Here is a 23,904-nt window from a genome sequence, read left to right as displayed (position 1 = left end):
CAATATCTGGTCATGAAACTTTTAAGCTTTAAAAGAGTCTTCAGACAGAGATCTTAAAGATGACATATGTCCAGAATGACCAAATGTGGACTTGATTTCACGTTTGCGCTGAACACACCATGCCAAATAAAAGTACCGGTGGTATGCAATGCATAGAGTATGAAATTAGGTAATTGAAGCGAGTGTAGTAGTGAATTTCTATCATTCGAAACAAAATGAAGTGAAATCTTTTAAGTTTTACGTCCCACAGTTATGCTGGCTAGGTTAAAGGAAACGGTGATGAAAAAAGAATGAAATGGTGGAATGAAAGAAAGTGGGAGGGAACGGGAGAACCTCGAGAAAACCCACGAACACGGTGTTTGTCCACTACAAAGTTTAGTTGGCGCGAGCTGGGATCGAACCAGGGATACCATGCAGTAGAGGTGAACGCTCTACCCCTTTTTTTAAAGTTAACTGACTCACCGAACGTGCCTCAGTAACATACTTGAAATACTTACTACTACTTTTACTTGTTTTACTCGTTTAACTTGCTTTTTCCAATAACCTATAACGACAGAGACACAAACACAGAAACATCAAGGAAAGTTAAAATTAGAAAGACTCTCCCACCTGGAATCGAACCCGGGACCCCGTACACGAAAGGTGCATATGTTAGCCAATAGACTAGTAAGAAGTGCCACCACTAAGCCATCGTGGTGCCTTATATCATTTGACTCGACATGTATGTGTGAGCCTGTCCATCTGTTTCACGATAACTTCTGAGCGTTGGTAATATTTTTGAGGCTTATTATATTACTCCTGAGGCTTAGTAATCATCACCATTGGTTTAGTTTAAAATCAAAGGAGTGGATTTATCGCACCCCTCACTCCCACAATATATATATATTTTAAAATATTTACACGATATATATCGTAAAAATATCCGACTTCTAAACAATAACGTATATTTTTGTTAGTTTAACGTCCCACGAGCATCCGGCGGGACTAAGGAAGGCGATGATAATAACCTGGTGATGATTGTGGAATTAATAAAGTGATAGGAAACCGGAAAACCCTGAGAAAACCAAAGGCTCAGTTGGCGCTGCCAGGAATAAATGAGGCTTATTTGTTATTTAAGATTTTCTAACTGGGTTTCTAATCAATTTAGAATTGAAGTGAATGTACCACAGAGCGGCTTGGAAGAACATAATAGCAAGTGCCATTTCTGGTGAACTTGAGTTACTAAATTGAATGGGATGTGATTGAACCACAGAAGACTATGTAGGTGGTTGTATTTGAAAAATGTACATTTACAAATTTCAGGGGAAGTTTGTTTGCTATGCATCATTGTATTGGATTGCATGAGAATGTTAACTCTTCTTTCCCAGTTTGCTCGAAACTTAGAAAATGTAAAATACCATTATGTTCACCCGAGTCGCTCATATGTTCCATGGTAATTTTAATCAAATTTCAATTTTGTGCAACTTTGTGGTGGACAAACACCGTGTGCGTGGGTTTTCTCGGGGTTGCTCCCGTTTTCTCCAACTTTCTTCATTCCACCATTTCATCCATTACTCATCATCACCGTCTGCTTTAGCCTAACCGGCATAATCGTGGGACGTAAAACTCAAAGATTTCAATTTTGTGCACAAAAAAAACTATACCTTCGTTGAAAATTAGTGAAGAATGGGAGAATCAGTTTAACTGAATTTAATAATTAATGAATAATTTAATCTAAACCTTAGTTAAACGGTCAATGTAGCTTAAATTATTAGATTTTTATACAGTATGGCGCATGTGTTTGTTTATACAATCTCTATTGATTTGGGTTGAATGTATCCCAAATGAGGTGTCAACAGTGAGGTGTGAATGCATCACCTCTTCCTAATAAAGTGTGCTTGACGATAAAATTCTTTATTAAAAAAAAAAATGATGTTGATGAAATATGTCGTAAACTTTCTCAAACTTCTCAATCTTCTTCACACTTGATAAAAATGATAAAACATAATTAGTCGTTTTTGTACGGAATTATGATGTATCTAAATGCCATTGCTAAAGTAATGCGATTATTTTCAAATCTATCCATTACTCTTACGCAAATAAGACGTGAACTTAGTTACATTGAAAGTTAGATAATGATGCATGTGAAGAGGGGGTTTAAATATGACTTTATTACTCTATTCAGTCATGATTTTCCAAGATATCAAAGATGTTTGAAGATGTGCTTGTTGAAAGATGAACTTTAGCGCTATTTTGTATTTTATTGACTTTGAAATGTATAACAAGCTACAACTTTCTCTTCCTCCCTGTCCGAAAGATAGGATAAAATCCTAGTTACATTATTCCGGTACGATTACTCATACTGCGATGAAGAACAGATTTGTATTGTTTCTTTAGCCAACACACACTACGCTAATGTCAATTATACATTAAATTCCAGCCTGCTGGTTTCCAATTCCTGTTCCTGACATGCCGTTTTCTGACAACACTCTTTGGTGTGGTCTCTTGAGTATTGTTTCAACCAAATGACAGGAAACGTGTTTTAATCACAAGGCTTGTAACTAAATATAATAACTGTATATCTTAGGATTGTGTTTTATTTTATCTCTTAATACGTTTAGAAATTGCTGTTGACTATATTTTTAGTGCTTAAATTGTTTCTATACATAGTAATACTATAATAGCATTGAATATTAAGACTACTGTTCTATTTTTGCTTTCAGCTGTACTCAGAACGTTAATAAAGATTATTACTATTATTATTAGTTATTTGATAACTAGCTTTTCTAATTATATAACACATAATTGTTTTGAAATTTCAGGTACACCAAAACCGGACATCATGTGGCTGAGAGAATCTGAAGTGTTACCACCATCTCCCAAAATACGAACTTACGAAGAAGGAAATCTCCACACTCTCACCGTCATTAACGCAACTCCTTCTGAAGCAGGGAGTTACACCTGCCGTGCTTCTAATGTATTTGGAATTGCAGACACCACGGCCCGAATCCAAGTCACATCAGGAAGAACATGGACTGAGCGTCCAGCTATGTTTGTGGATAGACCGGATAATACGTTGTCTGTTGCTGTTGGTGAAGATATTGTCGTTTCGTTCCGAGTTACAGGAGATCCAAAACCGAAAGGTAATTTTAATACCACTTTATACCAAATAATTTAAATATACTAGTACTGTCAGAAACAATATTAATTATAGGTTGGAGCTACCATTTCTTATACTTCCAACTTATATTTCATATTGTTTCTGACCGTACACGGGCGGTAAATATCGTACGACGTATGGGGTTAGTGCGAATGTAATGTACGCTTTCAGGTCAGGTGGGAAACTAAGCTACTCAGCATAGCACAGGGACTAATTAAAGTTTACTCAGACAGGAGGAGGTTCGTTCTTTAACAGGATCATATGAAAGTGCATCATGGAGAACACACAATTGAGAGGATTCTTCTTTACGAATTCAAAGATATGGGCATTCTACATAGCAAGGGAGTAAAAAGGAAAGAAACAGTGCACTAGCGCCGGGAAAAGTGAATGAACCCACTATTCGTCGTTGGTTTGTCAATCGTTTTGATGATACAGCATTCGAAAATTAGCTCCGTGAACTCCAACCAGCACCAGGTTCGAAAGAATTCTTGTGGAAACGGACCCTCGGTAAAGTATTCGTGCCTTTGTACACGAGTTACACATACGCCATGCCATTGACGTTCGGCTGCTCCGTATAATCAGTAAACTTGGATTCATGGGTTCTACATGAGGTGACACAGCCAAAAACAGTATCTCCGTCTGAAAGAGTGCAGTTCTTTGAGTGTAAGGAATGACCAAGAAAGTTTCCTGCATCAGATTGTCATTTTTGATCCAAAATAGACATGGTACGACAAACGTAAACAGCCAAGTCAATTGCCGGATGGTCTTGGTGAAAGTCTGGAACAGTTTCCGAAACTTCTAGATGATGTTGCTGTTATGGTGATCTATAGCGAAGGTGATCCATTGTGTCATTTGAGGTAAAACCATCACTGCGAATCGTTACAATGCTGACCTTCATGAAGTACACGACAGTTTTGCTTGCATCCATCCACACATGTTCAAATGTCATGGTGTCTTCATGTTGCACAACAATGCAGATGTTACTGACTCTCCATGAGGCAAACCCTTCCTCCCCATTGTATTCTCCTGACTTCTCTCCCACCGACTACCGTTTCTTTCGGCATCTTGAGCACTTCTTTGGGAGGGAAAGCATTAAGTGACTATCGAGCAGTGCAACGTACGGCTGAGGATTTCTTCTAATCGTATACTTCAAATTACTTTCACAAGGAAATCCGATTGTTTGCTGATCCATGGAAAAATTGTGCGGTTGTAAACGGTAACTATTTTGACTAACCAGAAATAGTAGTTTTCGTTTCTTAGCTTTTGAAAATGCATTTAGAGATGACATTTCTTTACTGACAACATAGCAGTTGCATGTGTAAACGTTATTTGTAACAAAGCAGAATCAGTAGATCAAATTATTAATTTTGTTAATTGATGAAGCTCAAAAATCAGATATAAGATCAGCAATCAGATGTAAGCTGATCAACTTCATCTATTTACCTAAAGCCGTACTATGTTCCACTGTTATCTTCAAACTTAAAAATACATTTTTTCAAACACCATAAATATTTATTTTTTTTCTACATGAGGTGAGTTTTAATTATTTTACTCATTGTAGGAAATATGTTTCTAAAGAGAAGGTAAAAAAACATATATAGGGCGTAATATTTTTCATATACTACGTTATATATCGTGGTCTCAGAAAACGTTTATGTATTGGTATATTTATTTATCTAGAAATATACTTAGCCTGATCGACTCTAGAAATGATTTCTACTTTTAAATGTGTATTTCTTTTCAGTTATATGGATGAAGGGCACAAGAGATATAACCAACAGCCAACGATCCATGAAAGAGGTAGTCAATGACTATGTGCGATTAACTCTCAAACGAGCTATGATTTCAGATTCTGGAACTTACTGCATTCTCGCCAAAAATGTGTATGGATGTGATAGGTCTTTCGTTACTGTCAGAGTAAGTATTGAGTAATTGTGCATTAGTACATGTTAAAAATAATATAGACATGTTGAAATACTCTAGAACAATCAACTTCTAATCGAAACTTATTGTGGATAGCATATAGCAGGAGGTGAGTAAAAAATTACAAATTTCAAAGAGAGCGTAAAATAACAGAAATCTATACAATATAAAACATAAAGGAGGACCAAACTTTCAGTAATGTTTCAGTGATGATCCATGGAACGAATTTTGTGAGGAAAATCTATATATATATATATATAACAGTTACTAGGGGAAGTCGCGAGGTGTTACTCTGACTTCATATCGATACTATGCTCAATCGATTCCTTTTTACATATGAAACAAGTAGGGAATCGGAATAACCCTCAATTCCAAACGTGTTCGAATTACGAGCGTTAAAATTCGGAATTGGACAGATTTTGCTAAAAGTTTGAATTAATCATTTTTTTTAGATAGACGTTTCAGTTTTGGTATCAGCTGGTTTTCTTGGGTGCCCAACACAGTACTGAGATCAAAATATACACATTTTGTGAGATAAGGGCACTTATTGGGGAGGGAGCAAAGGGTAATGTCGTCCTACAACTTGAAAATTGCTTCCCGTTTCGCGCACACGGTCGTTATGCTGATAAAATGTATTTTCCAACTGTATTGCCATTCAAATATCACTTTCCTATGTGGCCACCTTCAAATTGTAGAATGACATTTGTCTCGGAAACGCTTTCCCAGGCGTGCTAAGTTCAATGAAGGACGCCTTACAAGGAAGGACGCTTTACATGAACCTTTCATCGGACATCTGAATCAAACTTGGTCCATTTGATAAACATAAGAAAGATGTGTTCATGCACAAAAAATAGGTGCCATGGAGAACGGAGTAAGCCCCTGGGGCCCATTAATTTTGTTATACAAAGAAAACTGTAGATTATCAATGAAATAGCTATTACATCAACACTCTTCATTGGAAAGCCATGGTTTATAGTCCACTTTCTTCAGCATGAAACAAACTTTGCAGAGGTGTTATGTAATGGGGACCATAGCGTACTTGAACGGGGAGAATGTCGTGAAAATTCCCTCCAGAAATCCTTCCCATCAACTTTGGACCCCTCTGGAGTAGCCCCGGGTGAAAGCACACCAAGTTTTGTATTGATAGACAGAATAGGTATGAGGTTAAAGCATGTATTGGTATACAAGCTTCTCCTTTATATCTATTCTGCTATGGATGGTCAGATAGCTCGAACAGAGACTCGTTACGAAAGCAACAAAATTTGCCACCTTTGCAAAAAAAAAAAAAAAAAAAAAAAAAAAAAAAAACGTGGGATGACTTGGAGTATGAACGCTTTCTAATAACAAAATCATTCTTGCCGCCGATAAAAGGATACGCAACTATATGCATTACCCTTATAAACATGGTAAGGTCTAGGTGGCTAAATCAAGTGTCGCGGAGAGTTCTCATCTACATTGTCACCATTGGTTAACTCTGTCTAACGACGTGTTCTGTTTGTAAGTCTGTTCGGAATCGGTCATTGAGTTCCCAGTTCAATGAATCGAAAACACGATGAAGAAATGCAAAACGTGCATTTTGACGTCAGATAAGGCGATCTTTAGGAATGCGGAGGAATGATCTCTATGTTTATTCATGAAAAAATAGTAAGTTGTGCTGAAATGAATGGAAATTATAATTTTAACGGCGATCTGATAATGAAAAGTCACTGTCCATGATTTCAAATGAACAATGTTTGTTGTTTTTACATAATTTTACTCCATTGTATCACATAGTCTAAAACTTATTATTACGAGGAGCATACTGAAAGTCATATCGTCTCAATCTACAGACCATTGTTTCACTTTTCCACATAATCTCCTTTTTTTGACACATTTTCATCATCGTTCTGCAAGTTTGAAAGTACCCTTGAGATAGAATTCCGTCCCAGCTGCCCGTAGACACTGACGCACAACTTATCGAATATCCTCCAGTGTCTCGTAGTGATGTCCTCGCATCTGTTCCTTCACAAAACCGAAAAGATAGTAGTTGGAGGGTGCCATGCTGGGCTGTAGGTAGTATGTGGAAGTGTTTCCCACCCAAATCTCCTTATCTGCTCCATAGTGGCAGATGCAGTATGCGAACGCGCGTTATCCTGTTGAAGGATGATCTTTTTCCAGGACGTTTATCACGCAAGGCACGACGGAGCTTCAAAAGTGTCTGAATGTAGCAAGCAGAATTTATGGTTTGTCCAGGCTCAAGAAAGTCAACCGGAATGCCACCCTGTGCATCCCAGGAAGACGCTCCCCATAACTTTCCCTGCCGATTTCACTGTCTTCTCTTTCTTCTCCGGTGGCGAATTTAAGTGGTGCCATTCTACACTCTGTCGTTTTGTTTCAGGTTCATAATGATGAAACTAGCTCTAATCTCCAGTCACAATACTAATCAAAAAGTCACCACCTTCATGTGGAAATCTCTCAAGAAGGGTTTGGGCAGTGGTTAGTCTCTGACATTTGTGGTCCTCGGTTAATAAACATGAGACCTAACGGGCATAAACCTTCCGATAACCTGAGCTGTGAATCATTTCTTGCACGGCACTATGTTCAATGCCAACTTTTGCAGCAATTTCATTTACAGCGATACGCCTATCTCCCCTAATCAGCTCACGAACCCTTACCTTGTTGCGTTCTGTGGAGGCAGTTCGAGGGCGCCCGCTGCAAGGCTCATTTTCGATACTCGTGTTTCCATCCTTAAAATGTTTTACCCACCTTCTAACACTGCTGGCACTCATGCACACATCTCCATAGGCACGCTGCAGTCTGCGGTGAATTTCAGAAGCAGATGGTCCTCTTTAATAAGGAATTCAATCACAGCACGCTGTCGAAAAGAAACATCGCTGTCCGTCAGGTTGGAAATCCTGCCTGTGGCCACGTGCTAGCAACAAACTGCGTCAACTTTGGGAAAGAAAGAAAAAAAGGTCTGTAAATTGGGATGATTTGGTTTCACTTACAACTAAAGATGATGGTTGTGAAAATTTGTTGCTCGCGACTTTCAGAATGCCCCTTTATTATTATTATTATTATTATTATTATTATTATTATTATTATTATTATTATTATTATTATTATTATTAAAATCAATATTCATCATGCTGGACACGATATCTTCACAAAAGGATAAAGTTGAATTTAAATAGCACCGAGAGTGTCACTATTTATCACAGCAACTCGGAAACTATGGGGTCGACACTATATTGGTCGTTTTCGATCGTCTCCTCTTCCTACACGAATTCCCCTCCTTCTCATTTTCATGCGTATGCGTATGGCTGACAAATTTGTGCTCAAACGACATTAGGGATGTCACTATTCATCTCAGAGATCTCAAAAACTTGGATTTGACTCTAATATTGGTCAGGGTTTCGATTATTTTTAAAATTCACTCCCTTCCCATCCTCCCCTAGGAGTACTAGGGGTATTTACACGGCATCGGGATTTTCGCTGATCATCTCAGCACCAAGAATCATGATTTTGACATTAATAACACTGTTTTTCGATTATTCTAACATGTCATCCTCCCCCACCCCCATGGAAGCTAAGGATGTCATATTTCCAGGCTCTAAGTCATATATGTATCAAATTTTGTTCATATTGTTTCAAGGTTCCACTGTTATGATAGAACGTAAGCACATCCAATTTCATATGCCGGTATAAAGAATATATATTGTATATAAGGAAGACCATTTAACTTAAAACGAGTTTGATCCTTATAAATTAATAGATAAATGTAACTAAAACTTTGCATGACAAGGGAACATTCTTGAATGTACTCTGTACTCTGAAATACCTTTAGATTAACAGTGTTAACACCCAACGTAAAATATTTTTTTTAATTGCATCGTTATATTATTATACATTTCAAGTCTACATTTTAATATAGAGTTTGCTGTTGAATTTTACAAGGTGAGAACACTATACAACAATCACAAACATGCGCAAATGTCCAAATCTTGATCGCTTCTACACAAATTCAGGGAACACAAAAATCCCATCTGCCATCTTTTCTTCTTCTTAAGTAGAAGTTAGGTTTCTGGATCAATCTTAAAACCTCAGCTTTAACTTGAGGAACGTTTCCAGACATGTCCCTCATTGAGGATGATCTACACCAGGCCTGTCCATGAATTGGCTCCCGGAGCCGAAGCGTGAGCGAGCACGAGCGGAGACAAGAGCAGGTGAACACAGATGGTGGTAGCTTCGTCCCTTCCACTGCATCCGATAAGTGTTGCCAACCACACATGATGGCAAAAAACCTACGGCCAAGCCCGGTCAGAAATTCGTACGATGTTGAAGCATTGAGCAGACGCAAGCGTGAAATGTGCAAGTGTGCTCTCCCCCTCCCCATTTCGAAAGCAGTGACGCGAAAACACTGCAGGAAATAAAATTGGTACGTTTCTTGGTCGAGGAAGACGCATGATAGAGGTTACAGTTAGCGTTGAAGTAAATAACAAATGAACAAGAAAGAAAGAAAGAAAGAAACTAATATTAAACATGTCAGCTTACAGACGTAAAAACGACTGCAAAAATCGGAAACGAATTGTTTCAGACCTTTTTAGCTTGCTTACTCAATTCGTGACGTTGTATTACATTAGCACTCGGTCTGTAACTTGTCACTCGCTTCACGTTTGCTAAGTTGTAAACGCCTTTCGTTCCTAGATTGATAGCAGAACGACGGGAGATTGAAAATAATAATAATAATAATAATAATAATAATAATAATAATAATAATAATAATAATAATAATAATGCGTATTATTATTATTATTATTAGTAGTAGTAGTAGTAGTAGTAGTAGTAGTAGTAGTAGTAGTAGTAGTAGTAGTATTCGGACCAAAGAGGGATGAAAATGGGGATTGGAGGAAATTCATAATGAGGAACTGCATGGTTTATACCGCTCACCTAACATTGTTAGGGTCATTAGGTGTAGAAGGCTCAGGTGGGCAGGCCATGTAGCCAGAATGGAAGAAATTAGAAACACTTTCATAATTTTAACTGAAAACCCAATTGGAAGAAGACCACTAGGAAGACCTAGGCGTAGATGGAAAGACAATATTAAGATGGATCTTGCAGAAATAAGAGTACAGAGTAGAAACTGGATCCAGTTGGCTAAGAACAGAAGTTAGTGGAAATATTTTGTAAACGCGGCATTGAACCTTTGGGTTCCATAGGGCATATAGTTAGTTAGTTAGTTAGTTAGTTAGTTATTATTATCTAAAAGAAATGTTCAAATGTTGTTAAGAGACAATTACACAGAAGAACTGAGTTCCGACCAAACACTAATTTGCCGGAAGGAAATTCCAGTGCAGTCCAGCCCACTTTAAGCGTTATCCGTGCAACCCACGTTTCATGTTCAAGATATTGGGAATAATTGTTCGTATCATGCAGTTGGAACGTTTCCTTCCGATTTTACGCTGTTACAGTAGGCCTATAACATTGTGACTTTCAAAATCAATCAGTAACTATCGAAGAAAGACAAGCGTGTAGCTTCGTTGATATGATTTAACATACTTTTTCACTTTTAACAAGCCACCGGCAAGCAACCAGCCAGGGACAATATATTTTTCATTATTAAAAAGACACTCCTTGTTCAAAAAAAAAAAAAAACACTAAAGGTAGTCACTAATGGTCACTCTTAAAATGGGAAAATCTCTTTGGCTCTCTTAATATTTTGTTTGATTCTTTGCGATCAAAGTAAGTTTAAAAGTGGAGTAAGAAATATTATTCTTCCTATTGATAGTGTAATAGTGGCTTCTAACACACATACATTCATAAGCTAATTTTCTGGAGATAATACTTAGATAATTACAAACAAGTGCTACAGTATTTTTTTGTATCAACAGATTCTCTCTTTTCCTAAAAAACGAAACAACATAATATCACAAACCCACACTCGGATTAAGAACTTGATAATATATATATATATATATATATATATATATATATATATATATATATATATATATATATATATATATATATATATATATATATATATATATATATATATATATATATATATATATCTTGAAAACCGGTTTTCCATTGGGCAAACTAGCAAATTTTTATAAATGTAAGCATTGGTTTGGTTCCACCACATTCTTCTTTAACAAAAGGAAAGAAAAAAGAAGAAAAAGAACGTACATAGTTTATCATTTGATTGCTGTTACAAGTTTGTGTTGTCTATAGTTAACGGTTACCACATTGTAAAAGACACTTTGCAGTAAATGGCAATCAGTTACCATACATACTTTTTTTTATTTGGTAAGCTAGTGATTACCGCCAAGGTTGACAACACTTCCGCTCCTCGAAGGACGAAACCCGAAGATGCACGAAGCACGAACAACGGCATTTGCACGTAGAATGCTCGTGAGCGTTCACGAGGAGAGTTTCCACTATCTGCTCGCCGTGGCCAGGGCTGATCTACACTGAGAAAAATGTGTTATCCGGACAGTGGTATATTGTACAAATATACGGAATCCTTATATTTCCTATAGTGACGTACCTATTTTATGGGCAACCGAGGGTACTGGCGGTAGCTCAACAACATTAATAAAGAAAGCTAATGTAACATGTATAAATTAATTTAAAGTAACACGTTTACAGTTTGCGTTCTTTTCATAGTACTAGTTTATCTATATTTTCGCAAACGTGAATACGTACTAAGGCAGCCATTAACGCTTAGAACGCAATCCCTATTGCTTTCGTAGACACTGATGACTTAACAACCTCTGGGATTCCGCTGTCTACTACTGGTAGCACAGAGAAACGTGTAACTGTTTGCGCGCCCACGTAAGTTAGTCCGTAACAGTGTGCTGGCGAGCCACGGCTGGTAACCAAGCAGGTTTCCTCTCTGTAGATCGGTTTCCGTAGGCGGAGCGAGTAAATCAAAGTTAAGGAGAATGACATAGCAGCCATTTTGGGGCTATCTGAGAATTTCGGAGCATCATTTCGTAGCGCTTTGCGTCAACGCAATGAAAAATTATTGTTTTACTTAGCGATTCTTGTTATTGTAGTTATAATTATGTATTGCTTTATTTGCATTGAGGCGAATCCGCTGATTTCGCGCCAACCGTTACGAAATGAGGCTCGCAAACAGCATCGTAGATTGGAGAATGTATTAACTTCTATTACTCTGGTGAGTATTATGAGTAATATCTAGCGGGAAAATGAAATGCTACGAAGAAAATTATCATTTTTTTTATTTTTGTTACAAAGTAAATTTATTATAGAACTTTTTTGTAAGGCTAAAATCAATACACAAGTGGATTTAAGACCAAATAGCAGGGACAGCTTTAGGATTTTAATTTTGGGTAAGCTCGCTCCCTCGCTTATGCATACATATACGCATTTGACTGATTAATGACAGTAGGAAATTACTTTTATAGTAGTGGTTGATGCTATTTGTTAAATAATTATCTACCATTAATATAAATAGTGAAAAAATATTTACTCGGTATTGTATATTCTAGTTTATATATTTTTTAAAAATTTTTTGGGTAGGCCCGTGTCTACCTGGCCTGCCTGCTAGAGCCACCACTGCCAAATAGCAAAATCACTATACATATTTTGTGATGAACGAAAAATATTGTATGGCACATTCCGTTACCGTTTGCGTAACGCTACGCAAAATTTGCGATTTATGTAGCAATAATGAACATAACAATTATAATGACTACATTTTTGCGTTAGGTTGCTATACTCAATTTTTGCGAAGACTGGTACGGAATGACAACCAACATCAGTATTAGAGGTTACTCTTGAGGGAAGTGATATTGGTAAAACATAAAATTTTACGAATGCAATCCACGAGAAGTTAACTCCTTCAGTGTGGGTGGCGAGTTAGCTCGTGTGTTCAAAACGCACCTGCTGTGCGGATGGCGTATATATACGCTTTCATTTTGCTTTGGCTATTTTGTATTGCGTATGGCGAATATACTTGCCCATAGTATGAGTAATGTTATCCCAACAATATTTAGCGAGTTTGCGCTCAGCTGATTTCAATTGTTGCTTAATTAAAAGAAGAAGAGGAAAAATAAATAAATTAAAATAGAGTTTGGGCTTCGTCAAATACAGTTTTCATTCTTTGTTTTGTTTGAGAGCAGACAGCGCAGTAATGGCTTCAAAACGATATTTCAACGATGCTGACATCGAGGAAGAGTTATTGTGATGTAAGTTATTTTGAAACAGATTTAGAATCAACATCCAAAGTTCTCAAAAAAAACTACACTTTTTACAGCGGTTCGCATTTGAAAATTACGCACTGAAGTGGTTAACTGCGCAAATGTATGATGAAATTTCATTTACTGTGAAAAACATTAATGGTCTGAAAGCAAAAATTCAAACAAAACACACTAACCACTTTCTGTTCATTGTTATTCATGTTTTGTATATTATTAGAGGAAAGTACCTAAATATGGAATACCGATCCATTTTTTGGCAACTGTAGCTCACCTTACACGTTTCTACATATGAAAAAATGTGTGCGCATTCTATACACATATGGTAATAACTTCTGCCATTTCAAGTCAATCAATAATAAAAAAGAGACCCCAAAAATAAATGAAAATCAAAATAGTACAAAATTGTTACTCGAAAAAAAGTGCTCTAAATATGGAATACCATAGACAACTCTCATGAAATATACCAGAATGTTCTACATTCTTCTAATATAGGTATGCTAAGTAAAACAAAGGAAGTTGACAATAGAAATATTTTAATTACATGATATAAAGATGCAAATAAGTCCAAAAATCATTTGAAAAATGCAAAAAATGTAGTAAATGAGCTGTAAAGTTACAAAAAGAAGCATAGAAGCAAAATTTGCAAAGAGACATTTATATCTTAGAGGAGTTGTAAAGTTAGGTAAAAGAAAACTTATTAGGTACGGTGCCTAGTGTTAGATATGCTGCAAAATATCCAGTGAGAAATCTATGTCTATTTGCAGATATAAACACCTTCGTCATATCCAGCACATTCATTGTGAACCCAGGATTGGCACATCATACACATCACCCACTTTTCACCGCCTTTATCTTCAGAAAATAAGCAGAAGAGGCACTCAGCATCTTCTCCTGTCTCTGGTTGATCATTATCGGGAATGCTACTAAACGTTGATGAGTGAATATCATATGCGCTGATGGACATAGATGTTTCGGAATCTGAAGTTTCACTTTGGGGACGACTGTCATCACATTTGTTTCGTAACGTACTTTTCGTGCCTTTCTTAGTTAATTTTACCTTTTCTTCTGTTTCTTACCTTTGTTTTTTGCACTGTTCTTCATTTTTATTTTTTTTCCACTATCGACAGCTTTCACAGACTTCTCTAACTGATTTTTGTAATGTGATGAAGTAATTATGACTGCAGAGCCAGTCTTTCTTCCTCGACTGCCTTCCCTCTTCTTCACTGCAGGCACTGGTGATATTTGCCATGGAGTTATACTGCTGCCAGATGATCCACTTCCTGAAGTTTGAATTGCGATTGGACAAGCAGAGGTAGTAGAAAGGTTGTCTGAAGTACATAAGGGAGAAGTGTTTGGTATGATTGATGTAGAAGGAGGAGGGACTCCAGATGAGGGTTCAGAGTCTAGTAGTGGTATAGGAGGGGAACAGAGATCTCGTGAAGGTTCAAAGCCAGGTACTGATCTATGTTGTTGTGCGTGCTTTGCTTCAAGAAAGTCACTATCATTGAGAATGTAGAGATTGAGGGGCCAAATTCCCGTTGTTGTAAAACCATTAATGGCGTTTGAAGCAGTTTGTGCTTTCACGTACGCTTTTTCAAAGAGTTCTGCTACCTCAAATGCAGAGAGAGAGGCCGCACACAACCGTCTTTTGCCTTAACAGTTCTCATCCAAGCCCTGATCTCTTCACTGTAGTACGTTTTTAAGGGACTCATGAAGGTTCTGTCAAGAGGCTGCAGTTTGTGTGATGAATGTGGAGGAATACAAAGTATGGAAACATTATTTTGCTTCTCGCCAAATATAAAACTTCTAAATTCCTTGAGCAGGCATAATGGCCATCAAGAATGAGCAACACTGGAGATTTTTCAGATGGCCTTGTGTGTTTAATAACATGTCTGAACCATTCAGTGAAGAGATTACTCTGTACCCACCCGGAAGGTTGACACGCTCCAATTGATCCTTCAGGAGCACCGCGCATGAGGTGATTTGACCACTTTTTCCTTGGAAATATTAGCATGGGAGAAACACAAATACCCGTGGCACCCATACACGCTTTACGGTCACTAAAGAGCCTCGTTCTGCAGACATAATTGCGCCTATTTGACGTTTCCATTTGTGTGCAAGAACTTGAGGAACTTTTGATTGAACGACAGTCAGGCCTGTTTCATCAACGTTAAATATGCGATCAGCAGAAGTGTTCTTATTATCAACCTCCGATTGCAAAAAGGTCAAAGAAGTGGGTCGCTTTATCTTTACAAATACCAACGGTTCGATTGTATGAGGTTTGTGTTGGTTTTCTGAAAGAGTTTTCCCTTGTGTCTCTTCATAAACAATTTCAGCCAAGTCTTTCCTGCAAACTCGTGGCACTTTGAAAATGAGTATGCAAGTTCATTTTGTTTCGCTAATTGATATGCCATAGTTCGCACATCCCTCGGAGTAGGACCAAAAAATCTGTCTGCCATAACTAACAGGTACTGGACCAGTTCCTCCTCCATTTCCGGTGTTAGAATTGGTTTTCTTCCTAGCTTCTTCACAACAGCTTCTTCAGGACTCAATTTAGATTACGCCAAGCGAAAAAGTGTTGTCCGAGGTACATTGTATATATTGGCCGCCTTCAAAAATCTCATTTTCTTCTTCCTCACATCTGAATTGCACTCCTCATTGCGTTGTGATCCCAAGTCTTCCGCTGTTTATTCATCTGGGAAACGAAACAAAAAGATTGCATAAGTCTCTAAATATGGAATACTATTCCATATTTAAAACCTTATGGTATTCCATATTGCAAGCCTCGCCATATTTGTTTTCATAACCACAAAAATGGTACTTAGCCTATGTACAAAATAATCTAACTTGCATAGCCTATAGCTAAAAAACACCAACTTTTCGCGTGATTCATTGTCAATAATTTCAAATTACAATGTAACTAAGAAAATTACTTCTGAAACACTCACCTTCGATAATCAACAATTGCAAACATCCACTCCTTGAAGTATTACGTGCAACAAACTGCTTACTTCACTACAAACTGGCCAGAAACGCATGAGAGGATACATAATCAAGCGTTTCCGGGCACCTTTGCGAAAGTGCACCACCTACCAGGGTAGATACGGTGGTATTCCATATTCTCAACCCTATTCCATATTTAGGTACTTTCCTCTATTATTATTATTATTATTATTATTATTATTATTATTATTATTATTATTATTATTATTATTATTATTACTAATAATAGTATACAAGGGCAGTGGTAGCCCTTGCCTTCAAAACAGTATACACCACTGATTTATTACAGTAATCAGCACGGAGCATACGTTATCCATGGACTACATACGCACTGCTCTTAGGTGTTACATCACGCCGTTGCGGAATGTCTAACATCTTAACACTCTTCCGTGAATTACATACATATACGTATGTTACATACGTCTACTTGTATGTGAGATCTTGACCACCTATATACAGTTCTTTCGTTTGTACGGAAAGCATGTTTGTTCCGAACGCTTATACGGAAAGTACGTATAAAATATACTTTTTCAGTTATACGTTTGCTGTACGTTAAGTCCAAAACCTACAAGGATTTATATATGTAACCTACGTTTTAAATACGCTACGTACGTTTTTTTCTTCCCTCAGTGTATGTAATCTGGTTGGATTTGAAGAAGGAAATGATTAATAACTCAGTGAGTCACTCATCTCAGGACCATATCTTCATTGGTGACTTAGTATCTCGTCTTGCATGAAAGATTGTTAACTAGCTAACAGTTTGTGTGAAACATTAAGTGACTAATTGGCTACGTAAGTTGTTACTACATTTAACTTCCATAAAAGAGAACCGGGTTCAAACGCTGACCGCTTCGAACTTTTTGATATGCTATCATTTCAATTTTAATCAATACTCAGTGAGATAAGTAAAATCTTCTCCTATGGCGAAGGAAAAGGATGTTTGAATGACACTAATGAATGGGAATTGGAGAAGATAAATCAATGGACACAAAACATTTTACACACTCATTTCCTTGAATTGTTATAGATATAATATTTTCATTTATTTCAACCATCTTTTAACTTATTTATTAACAGTGTTCTTTTACGCACATGCAGTATGTGGGAAATAATGCTTTATTCACACAGTGATATGCTATATTCATTAGATCTGCCTTTCCCAACCTGGGGTCCACAAGTTGATCTCAGGGGATCCACAGATCAATCTGAGAAAGGCACACACAGCGATGAGAATACATGATTTTAAATTAAATGATCGAATTAATAATGACAAATCAATTTGCGTGAGAAGTGACATTCGACCTGCTAGAAGTTGCCTATGCTCGAACGGCATTTTCTTTTCTGTGGCAGAGCCAAAAAGAGTGTAAAGACTGACGTGCGTGTTTGTAAAATACCTTCAAACGAATATTTTCTTTGACACAATAGGTTACTCGGAAAGGAAAGAGGAATGAGCAATCTTTCATTTGTCAAAAACTCTTGATTAAGCTATTTTCTGTGGTACATACATTCTTCCCAATTCCCACTGCATCCCTCCCATAGCTTTTGTTGATACAAGTGGAAAAAATTATGTTTCCTCAAGGTTATGTATTAACAAATGTGTATATATATATATATATATATATATATATATATATATATATATATATATATATATATATATATATATATATATATCGGGTGTTGCAAAATAAGTGTTACAACTCTTGGGAGGTGATTCCTGCCAATGAGAAGAAAAAAAGTTATCTTGAACTTTCGGCTATCGGACATAGTTTCAGATCTACAAGGTGCCGAAAGCGTGGGAAAGTGACTTTCGGACGCCAATAGTTCGGAAACTATCCAACGTAAAGAGGGCGGGTAAAAAATTTACTGAAGAAGTCGTACCAGCTCTATTGAATTTTGCATATTTCACAATCCTACCACGCACGCGCAAGGGATTCCCTAAAGGAACGTAGGGATTCCCGGATAATCTGCCAAATGAAAATTGCTGTAAATGATATGAATTGATAGGATTTCTACCAGGTAACAATAATTCGTTTGTATCAAGTCGATATCTGGAACGAATACAAAATGGCGAACAACTTCATGCCCGTTGTGTGTGGTTGCATAATCGCCAGGTACGAATGTTGGCCAACAGTGACGTTCTGAGTATTAAGTGTAGTGAATTTGTATTCAAATGCTCTAGAAAGACATCTGGAGTGTCGGTAGAGAGTAACAGATGAAGGAAGGTGATTCACATGTGTGGAAACACGTAACGAAAAATGACCAGAAATATACTCTATAAACGTGAGTTCAAAGAGTCGGAAATGTAAGGAATACAACAAGAACATGAAAGTCATTGCCAATTCACCAATAATATTCCCTCAAACTGATGCAATATAATGTGTACGGTTGCATACCAATAAGGATGCAACAACTGAGGCCAAGGAGACTCACAATGAAACTGGGGAAACTAAAGGAATGTGACTAGTGGGATCGCATGATCGATATTGAAATGTGGCAAATGTGTATGTTGATATCGACATATAGCTAAGGGAAAAATGTTAACATGTCCCACTACAGCTGTGGTATCGTCCCATGTGGGAAAAATAGGAAACTAACTTTGTACATGCTGCTATTACACTTGGTTCGTATTGTAGTGCAACGTAAAAAGCACACAATTATATCCATGTCCCACCTATACTGGAACATTGTCCCACACTCGAAACATAGGAGAATAACTCTAATATGTTCTAGTACACATAAGTCACATTCTGGTACAACGTAAGTAGAACACAATTGAATCCACGACCCCCTTCGTCTGGAACATTGTTCCACACTCGAAACATGGGAAATAACTTTCTAAAAGAAATGGTTCAAACTCTGATACAGCTTGAAAGTAACTATATGTTAGCATGTCCCACTTCTTCTGGGACAATATTACGCACTCAAAATATAGAAAAAGTAAAGCCTCAAATTTGTACAGTGCACATTTCAACGAAGAATAAATAAAACAAATCGGCACAGGTCCCACTAACGCTAGAATAGCATCAGAAAGAAAAGAAAATGAGCTGAAGAAAAGGGGGGGGGGGGGCAGAACAATTAACAATTAGAAAAAAATTAACAATAAGCTTCAGGATCTGCAGTATTTGTATATTGTACCATGCACTTTAAGAAACTATGTAGTACGAAGAAAGCCTTACAAACACTATAATATTCAGAGACGTTGTTGGAAGTGTTCGCCATTGACATCAATACAAAGATGACACCGGCGAAGCACAGCTTGTCTGGTAGGCGCAAATCCATGTGGCATATCACTAATGGTCCCAGCAGCGGCATTGATGCGAGCAACGAGGTCCTCAGTACTTTCCACGGGGGTGTCATACACAAGCCGTTTCATTTCCCCCCACAAAAAGAAATCCACCGGTGTGAGGTCCGGTGACCGAGGTGGCCACGGATGAGGTCCACCCCTGCCAATCCAGTGATCGCCAAAAATGTTGTTGAGTACGACCCTGGTTTCCCGGTCAAAATGTGCGGAGGCACCGTCGTGCTGAAACCAAATACGTTGTCTATCTGCAAGCGGCACGTTTTCTAAAAGTTCTGGCAATACGTCCTGAAGAAACACACGATAATTCCCACCATTTAAGGTAGTAGGCAAAATGTACGGACCTATCAAATGGTCACCTACGATTCCACACCACACATTCACTGCGAACCTGTGTTGATGATGGCGCACAAGTATTGCGTGGGGATTGTCCATATCCCAGACGTGACTGTTGTGGCTATTCAAGATGCCATCTCTAGTAAACATTGACTCATCCGTCCACAACACTGTTGTTGGAAAATCTGGAATGGTATGTGTTTGTTGCAGATACCATTGACAAAAATCCACCCGCTTGGGAAAGTCCGTAGGTAGTATGTGCTGCACCTTCTGCAATTTGTATGGGTACAAACCCTCTTCCTGAAGAACGCGGAACACATTAGTATGATGGGTTTGTCTCGGCTGAGCAATAGCACGTGTGCTAGTGTCAGGATCGTCCCATATCGCATCCAACACCGCCTCTTCAAACTGCACAGTGCGCACAGTGCGAGGTCTTCCACAATCCCACTTACGAGGTAGTAGCGAGCCAGTTTCACGCAGTCGAGCATCAAGTCGTGCAAAAAGTGTATGTGCTGGTAGCTGCCTATTTGGAAAGCGTTCCTGATACATACGGCGTGCTTGACGGCTGTTTTGGTGTGCCTCCCCGCAGATGAGGTGCATATCGGTGAGCTCGTGGGTAGAGTATTCCTCCATTATCCTGTTCCAGAGCTGATGAACACGGGAGGGGGGAAATTTACGTCCCAGTGACAAATGACAACTATTTCGATTCGCACCCACGTAATGTCACATAGGTGTTCACGCACAAACCCAAAAGGAACATCGAAATACGCACTGAAGGTAGAATACTCCTTGGCGCAATTCAACGACACACACAAGCCAGACTAAACTCAGAACAGCAAAACGAAGGACGTACAAGACAATCAACTGTCGACTAAAAACAGTTGCTGGGTGTATTCACCAACGCTAATACGTCACAGCAGACATAGGTACACATCCCATGCCTCTAGTGGCGCTTTCTGTATTACATAGCTGAAATCGTTATCAACCTATTCTGACTACATAGCGTCATTTTCAGATGTAGTTATTCAAACATCCTATTACGATTATTATGATTATGTTTAGTTTACTATTATTATTATTATTATTATTATTATTATTATTATTATTATTATTATTATTATTATTATTATTATTATTATTATTATTATTATTATTTGCCTTTGTGGTCGTGCCTTTCATGGTAGCAATTTCACACCAAGCTGTCATTGAGTCGTACGGAACCATTAGAAAGGATGGCTTTTATTCTTTCACTTGTTTGTGGAATGACTTTCCTCGGCAAATCACAACAGATGGTGATGAAGCTGATGTGGAGTTCTGGATGGAAGTAAGTGTTCGATTCGAAGATTTTTGTGCAAGGTAAAGCTGATGGTTTGCCATTGCCTTCAATGGGATGATCATGACTTTCTACAGTTTAACATAGGATCCGAACCACTTGTGTCTCCACCCCGCACTACTTGATTACAAGCAAGAAATATCCCTGTAAATGCCTCGATGCGTTACCTGTCATCGTGCGTGTTTACTCCACTTTCTTCTTTTGCTTATGTTATGGCGTTTAGTATCTTTTTCAACGACAGGGCTAGGCACAGGTGGGACCTACAGTTTCAAGTGGGATCCGAACCACTACTCCGGTTTTGAATCTGAGACCGTGGGTTCCAAGCAGGATTTGAAACTGCGACCACGCGCGCGAGAGCGAGCTCTCAAGCCCTGAGACTACGAGGGAGCATCACTTTCTTTGTATTCATTTCTTTGAGTAGTACCCACTTTCTTTGGCAAGTACTCTTGTCAGCATCCCGATATGCATGTGTGTTTCATTTTGTTATTCTTATTGCACAGTTGTAAACAATCAGAGCTTTCAGACTTTTTTTTTGTTTTGTTTCTCATGTCGATTTATTTTCCATTTGTATGGTGTTCAAGCAGTAGTGATACATGTGCCAAATTGGTTCATTTTCCTCTTTGTCCTGGTATGTACACTGTGTGCAAGATACGAATTTCTGGAGGTATTTTCCTATATTTCGAGTACGTCATATTACCCAGAAAACGGAAGGCAAGATACAAGTTTGCTACTTTCACGTTCTATCAGAATTTGGACCATGAATTAAGAGATTTCTTTTCATATGTGTCGAGTGTGGGACAACATCTTAGAAAAGAGGGGACATTGATACATTCGTGTTCTAGTTACGGTTTACCAGAAAGTGCACCAGATGTAATAGCAGAGTTTAGAACGTTAGTTTCCAATTTTTCCCCACGTGGGACGGTTTCTCAACAGCAGTAGGACATGTTAACATTTTTCCATTAGCTATATGTCGATATCAACATACACATTTGCCACATTTCAATATCGATCATGCGATCCCACTAGTCACATTCCTTTAGTTTCCCCAGTTTCTTTGTGAGTCTCCTTTGCCTCATTTGTTGCATCCTTATTGGTATGCAACCGTACACATTATATTGCATCAGTTTGAGGGAATATTATTGGTGAATTGGCAATGACTTTCATGTTCTTGTTGTATTCCTTACATTTCCGACTCTTTGAACTCACGTTTATAGAGTATATTTCTGGTCATTTTTCGTTACGTGTTTCCACACATGTGAATCACCTTCCTTCATCTGTTACTCTCTACCGACACTCCAGATGTCTTTCTAGAGCATTTGAATACAAAATCACTACACTTAATACTCAGAACGTCACTGTTGGCCAACATTCGTACCTGGCGATTATGCAACCACACACAACGGGCATGAAGTTGTTCGCCATTTTGTATTCGTTCCAGATATCGACTTGATACAAACGAATTATTGTTACCTGGTAGAAATCCTATCAATTCATATCATTTACAGCAATTTTCATTTGGCAGATTATCCGGGAATCCCTACGTTCCTTTAGGGAATCCCTTGCGCGTGCGTGGTAGGATTGTGAAATATGCAAAATTCAATAGAGCTGGTACGACTTCTTCAGTAAATTTTTTACCCGCCCTCTTTACGTTGGATAGTTTCCGAACTATTGGCGTCCGAAAGTCACTTTCCCACGCTTTCGGCACCTTGTAGATCTGAAACTATGTCCGATAGCCGAAAGTTCAAGATAACTTTTTTTCTTGTCTCATTGGCAGGAATCACCTCCCAAGAGTTGTAACACTTATTTTGCAACACCCGATATATATATATACTCTCATGGGGAAGAAATATAAATACTAACCGTATATATTGCAAAGGATCCTTCATATGTATGTAAACTCGAAAGGGGGAGCAATCTGGAGAAAGTTCGGAAAGGCTGTATTAGGTAATAGAGATTTATATCAGAATGGAGAAATTTTCCTCATAACAGTAAATCAATGTTTCAGACTCTTACCAACCATAGATCTGTTTGTATATGTTGGGTTACTTATCTGTCGAGGCCTTTGATAGTTAAAAAAAAAAAAAAAAAAAAAAGTGGACCTTCACCTAATGGAAACATAAACCTCAAGGATCTTGATACTTATGTAAATGGCTGTACGAAAGATCCCTTTTCTGAATTCCAGGTGTAGTGAAATTGCAGTAGTAGTAGGGACCCCGTTATGTCCAGCCGAGTCAGCAAAAATTTTCTCGATTCTGATTGGCTGAGAGAGGTCCCGTGACGTTAGGCCCCGCCCACGCGGGAAATTCAAATTTTCAGGTCACGTGGTATGACGTCATGAGTCACCCTGCGGGGAAATCCCTCACCCGGGATTTTTGAAATTTGTTCCCTTTTACGGGTAAGATGAGTGTTTATGATTGGTTGACAAATGTCACGTGATTTTAGACCCTGCGATATTTGAAATTCGTTCCCTTTTACGGGTAAGATGAATCCTTTTGGTACCCCAATGCTGATTGGTTGATAGAGGTCACGTGATCTTAAGCCCTGTGACTTTTGAAATTCGTTCCCTTTTTACGAGTAAGATGAGTGTTTTGGTACCTCGATTCTGATTGGCCGACAGAGGTCACATGATCTTAGACCCGCCACACACCCCATGAGTGAA

General features: G+C 38.1%; 1 protein-coding gene across 4 annotated transcripts in view; it reads left to right on the top strand.

The window, feature by feature from the left end:
- The window catches only part of LOC145674687 (uncharacterized), a 1,315,729-nt gene that overhangs the window by 533,184 nt on the left and 758,641 nt on the right, over window positions 1-23,904 (top strand). For all 4 annotated transcript variants that reach the window (XM_081744920.1, XM_081744917.1, XM_081744916.1 and 1 more), the window contains 2 exons: window positions 2,802-3,122; window positions 4,884-5,056. In XM_081744920.1, coding sequence (XP_081601046.1) covers window positions 2,802-3,122; window positions 4,884-5,056 — 494 coding nt within the window. The remainder of the gene's footprint in view (window positions 1-2,801; window positions 3,123-4,883; window positions 5,057-23,904) is intronic.

This window comes from Thermobia domestica, chromosome 17, assembly GCF_964235325.1.
Source record: "Thermobia domestica chromosome 17, izTheDome1.hap1.1, whole genome shotgun sequence".
Lineage (NCBI taxonomy): Eukaryota > Metazoa > Arthropoda > Insecta > Zygentoma > Lepismatidae > Thermobia > Thermobia domestica.
Note: the sequence above shows the minus strand (reverse complement) of the source record. Positions and strands in the feature narration are given on the sequence as shown.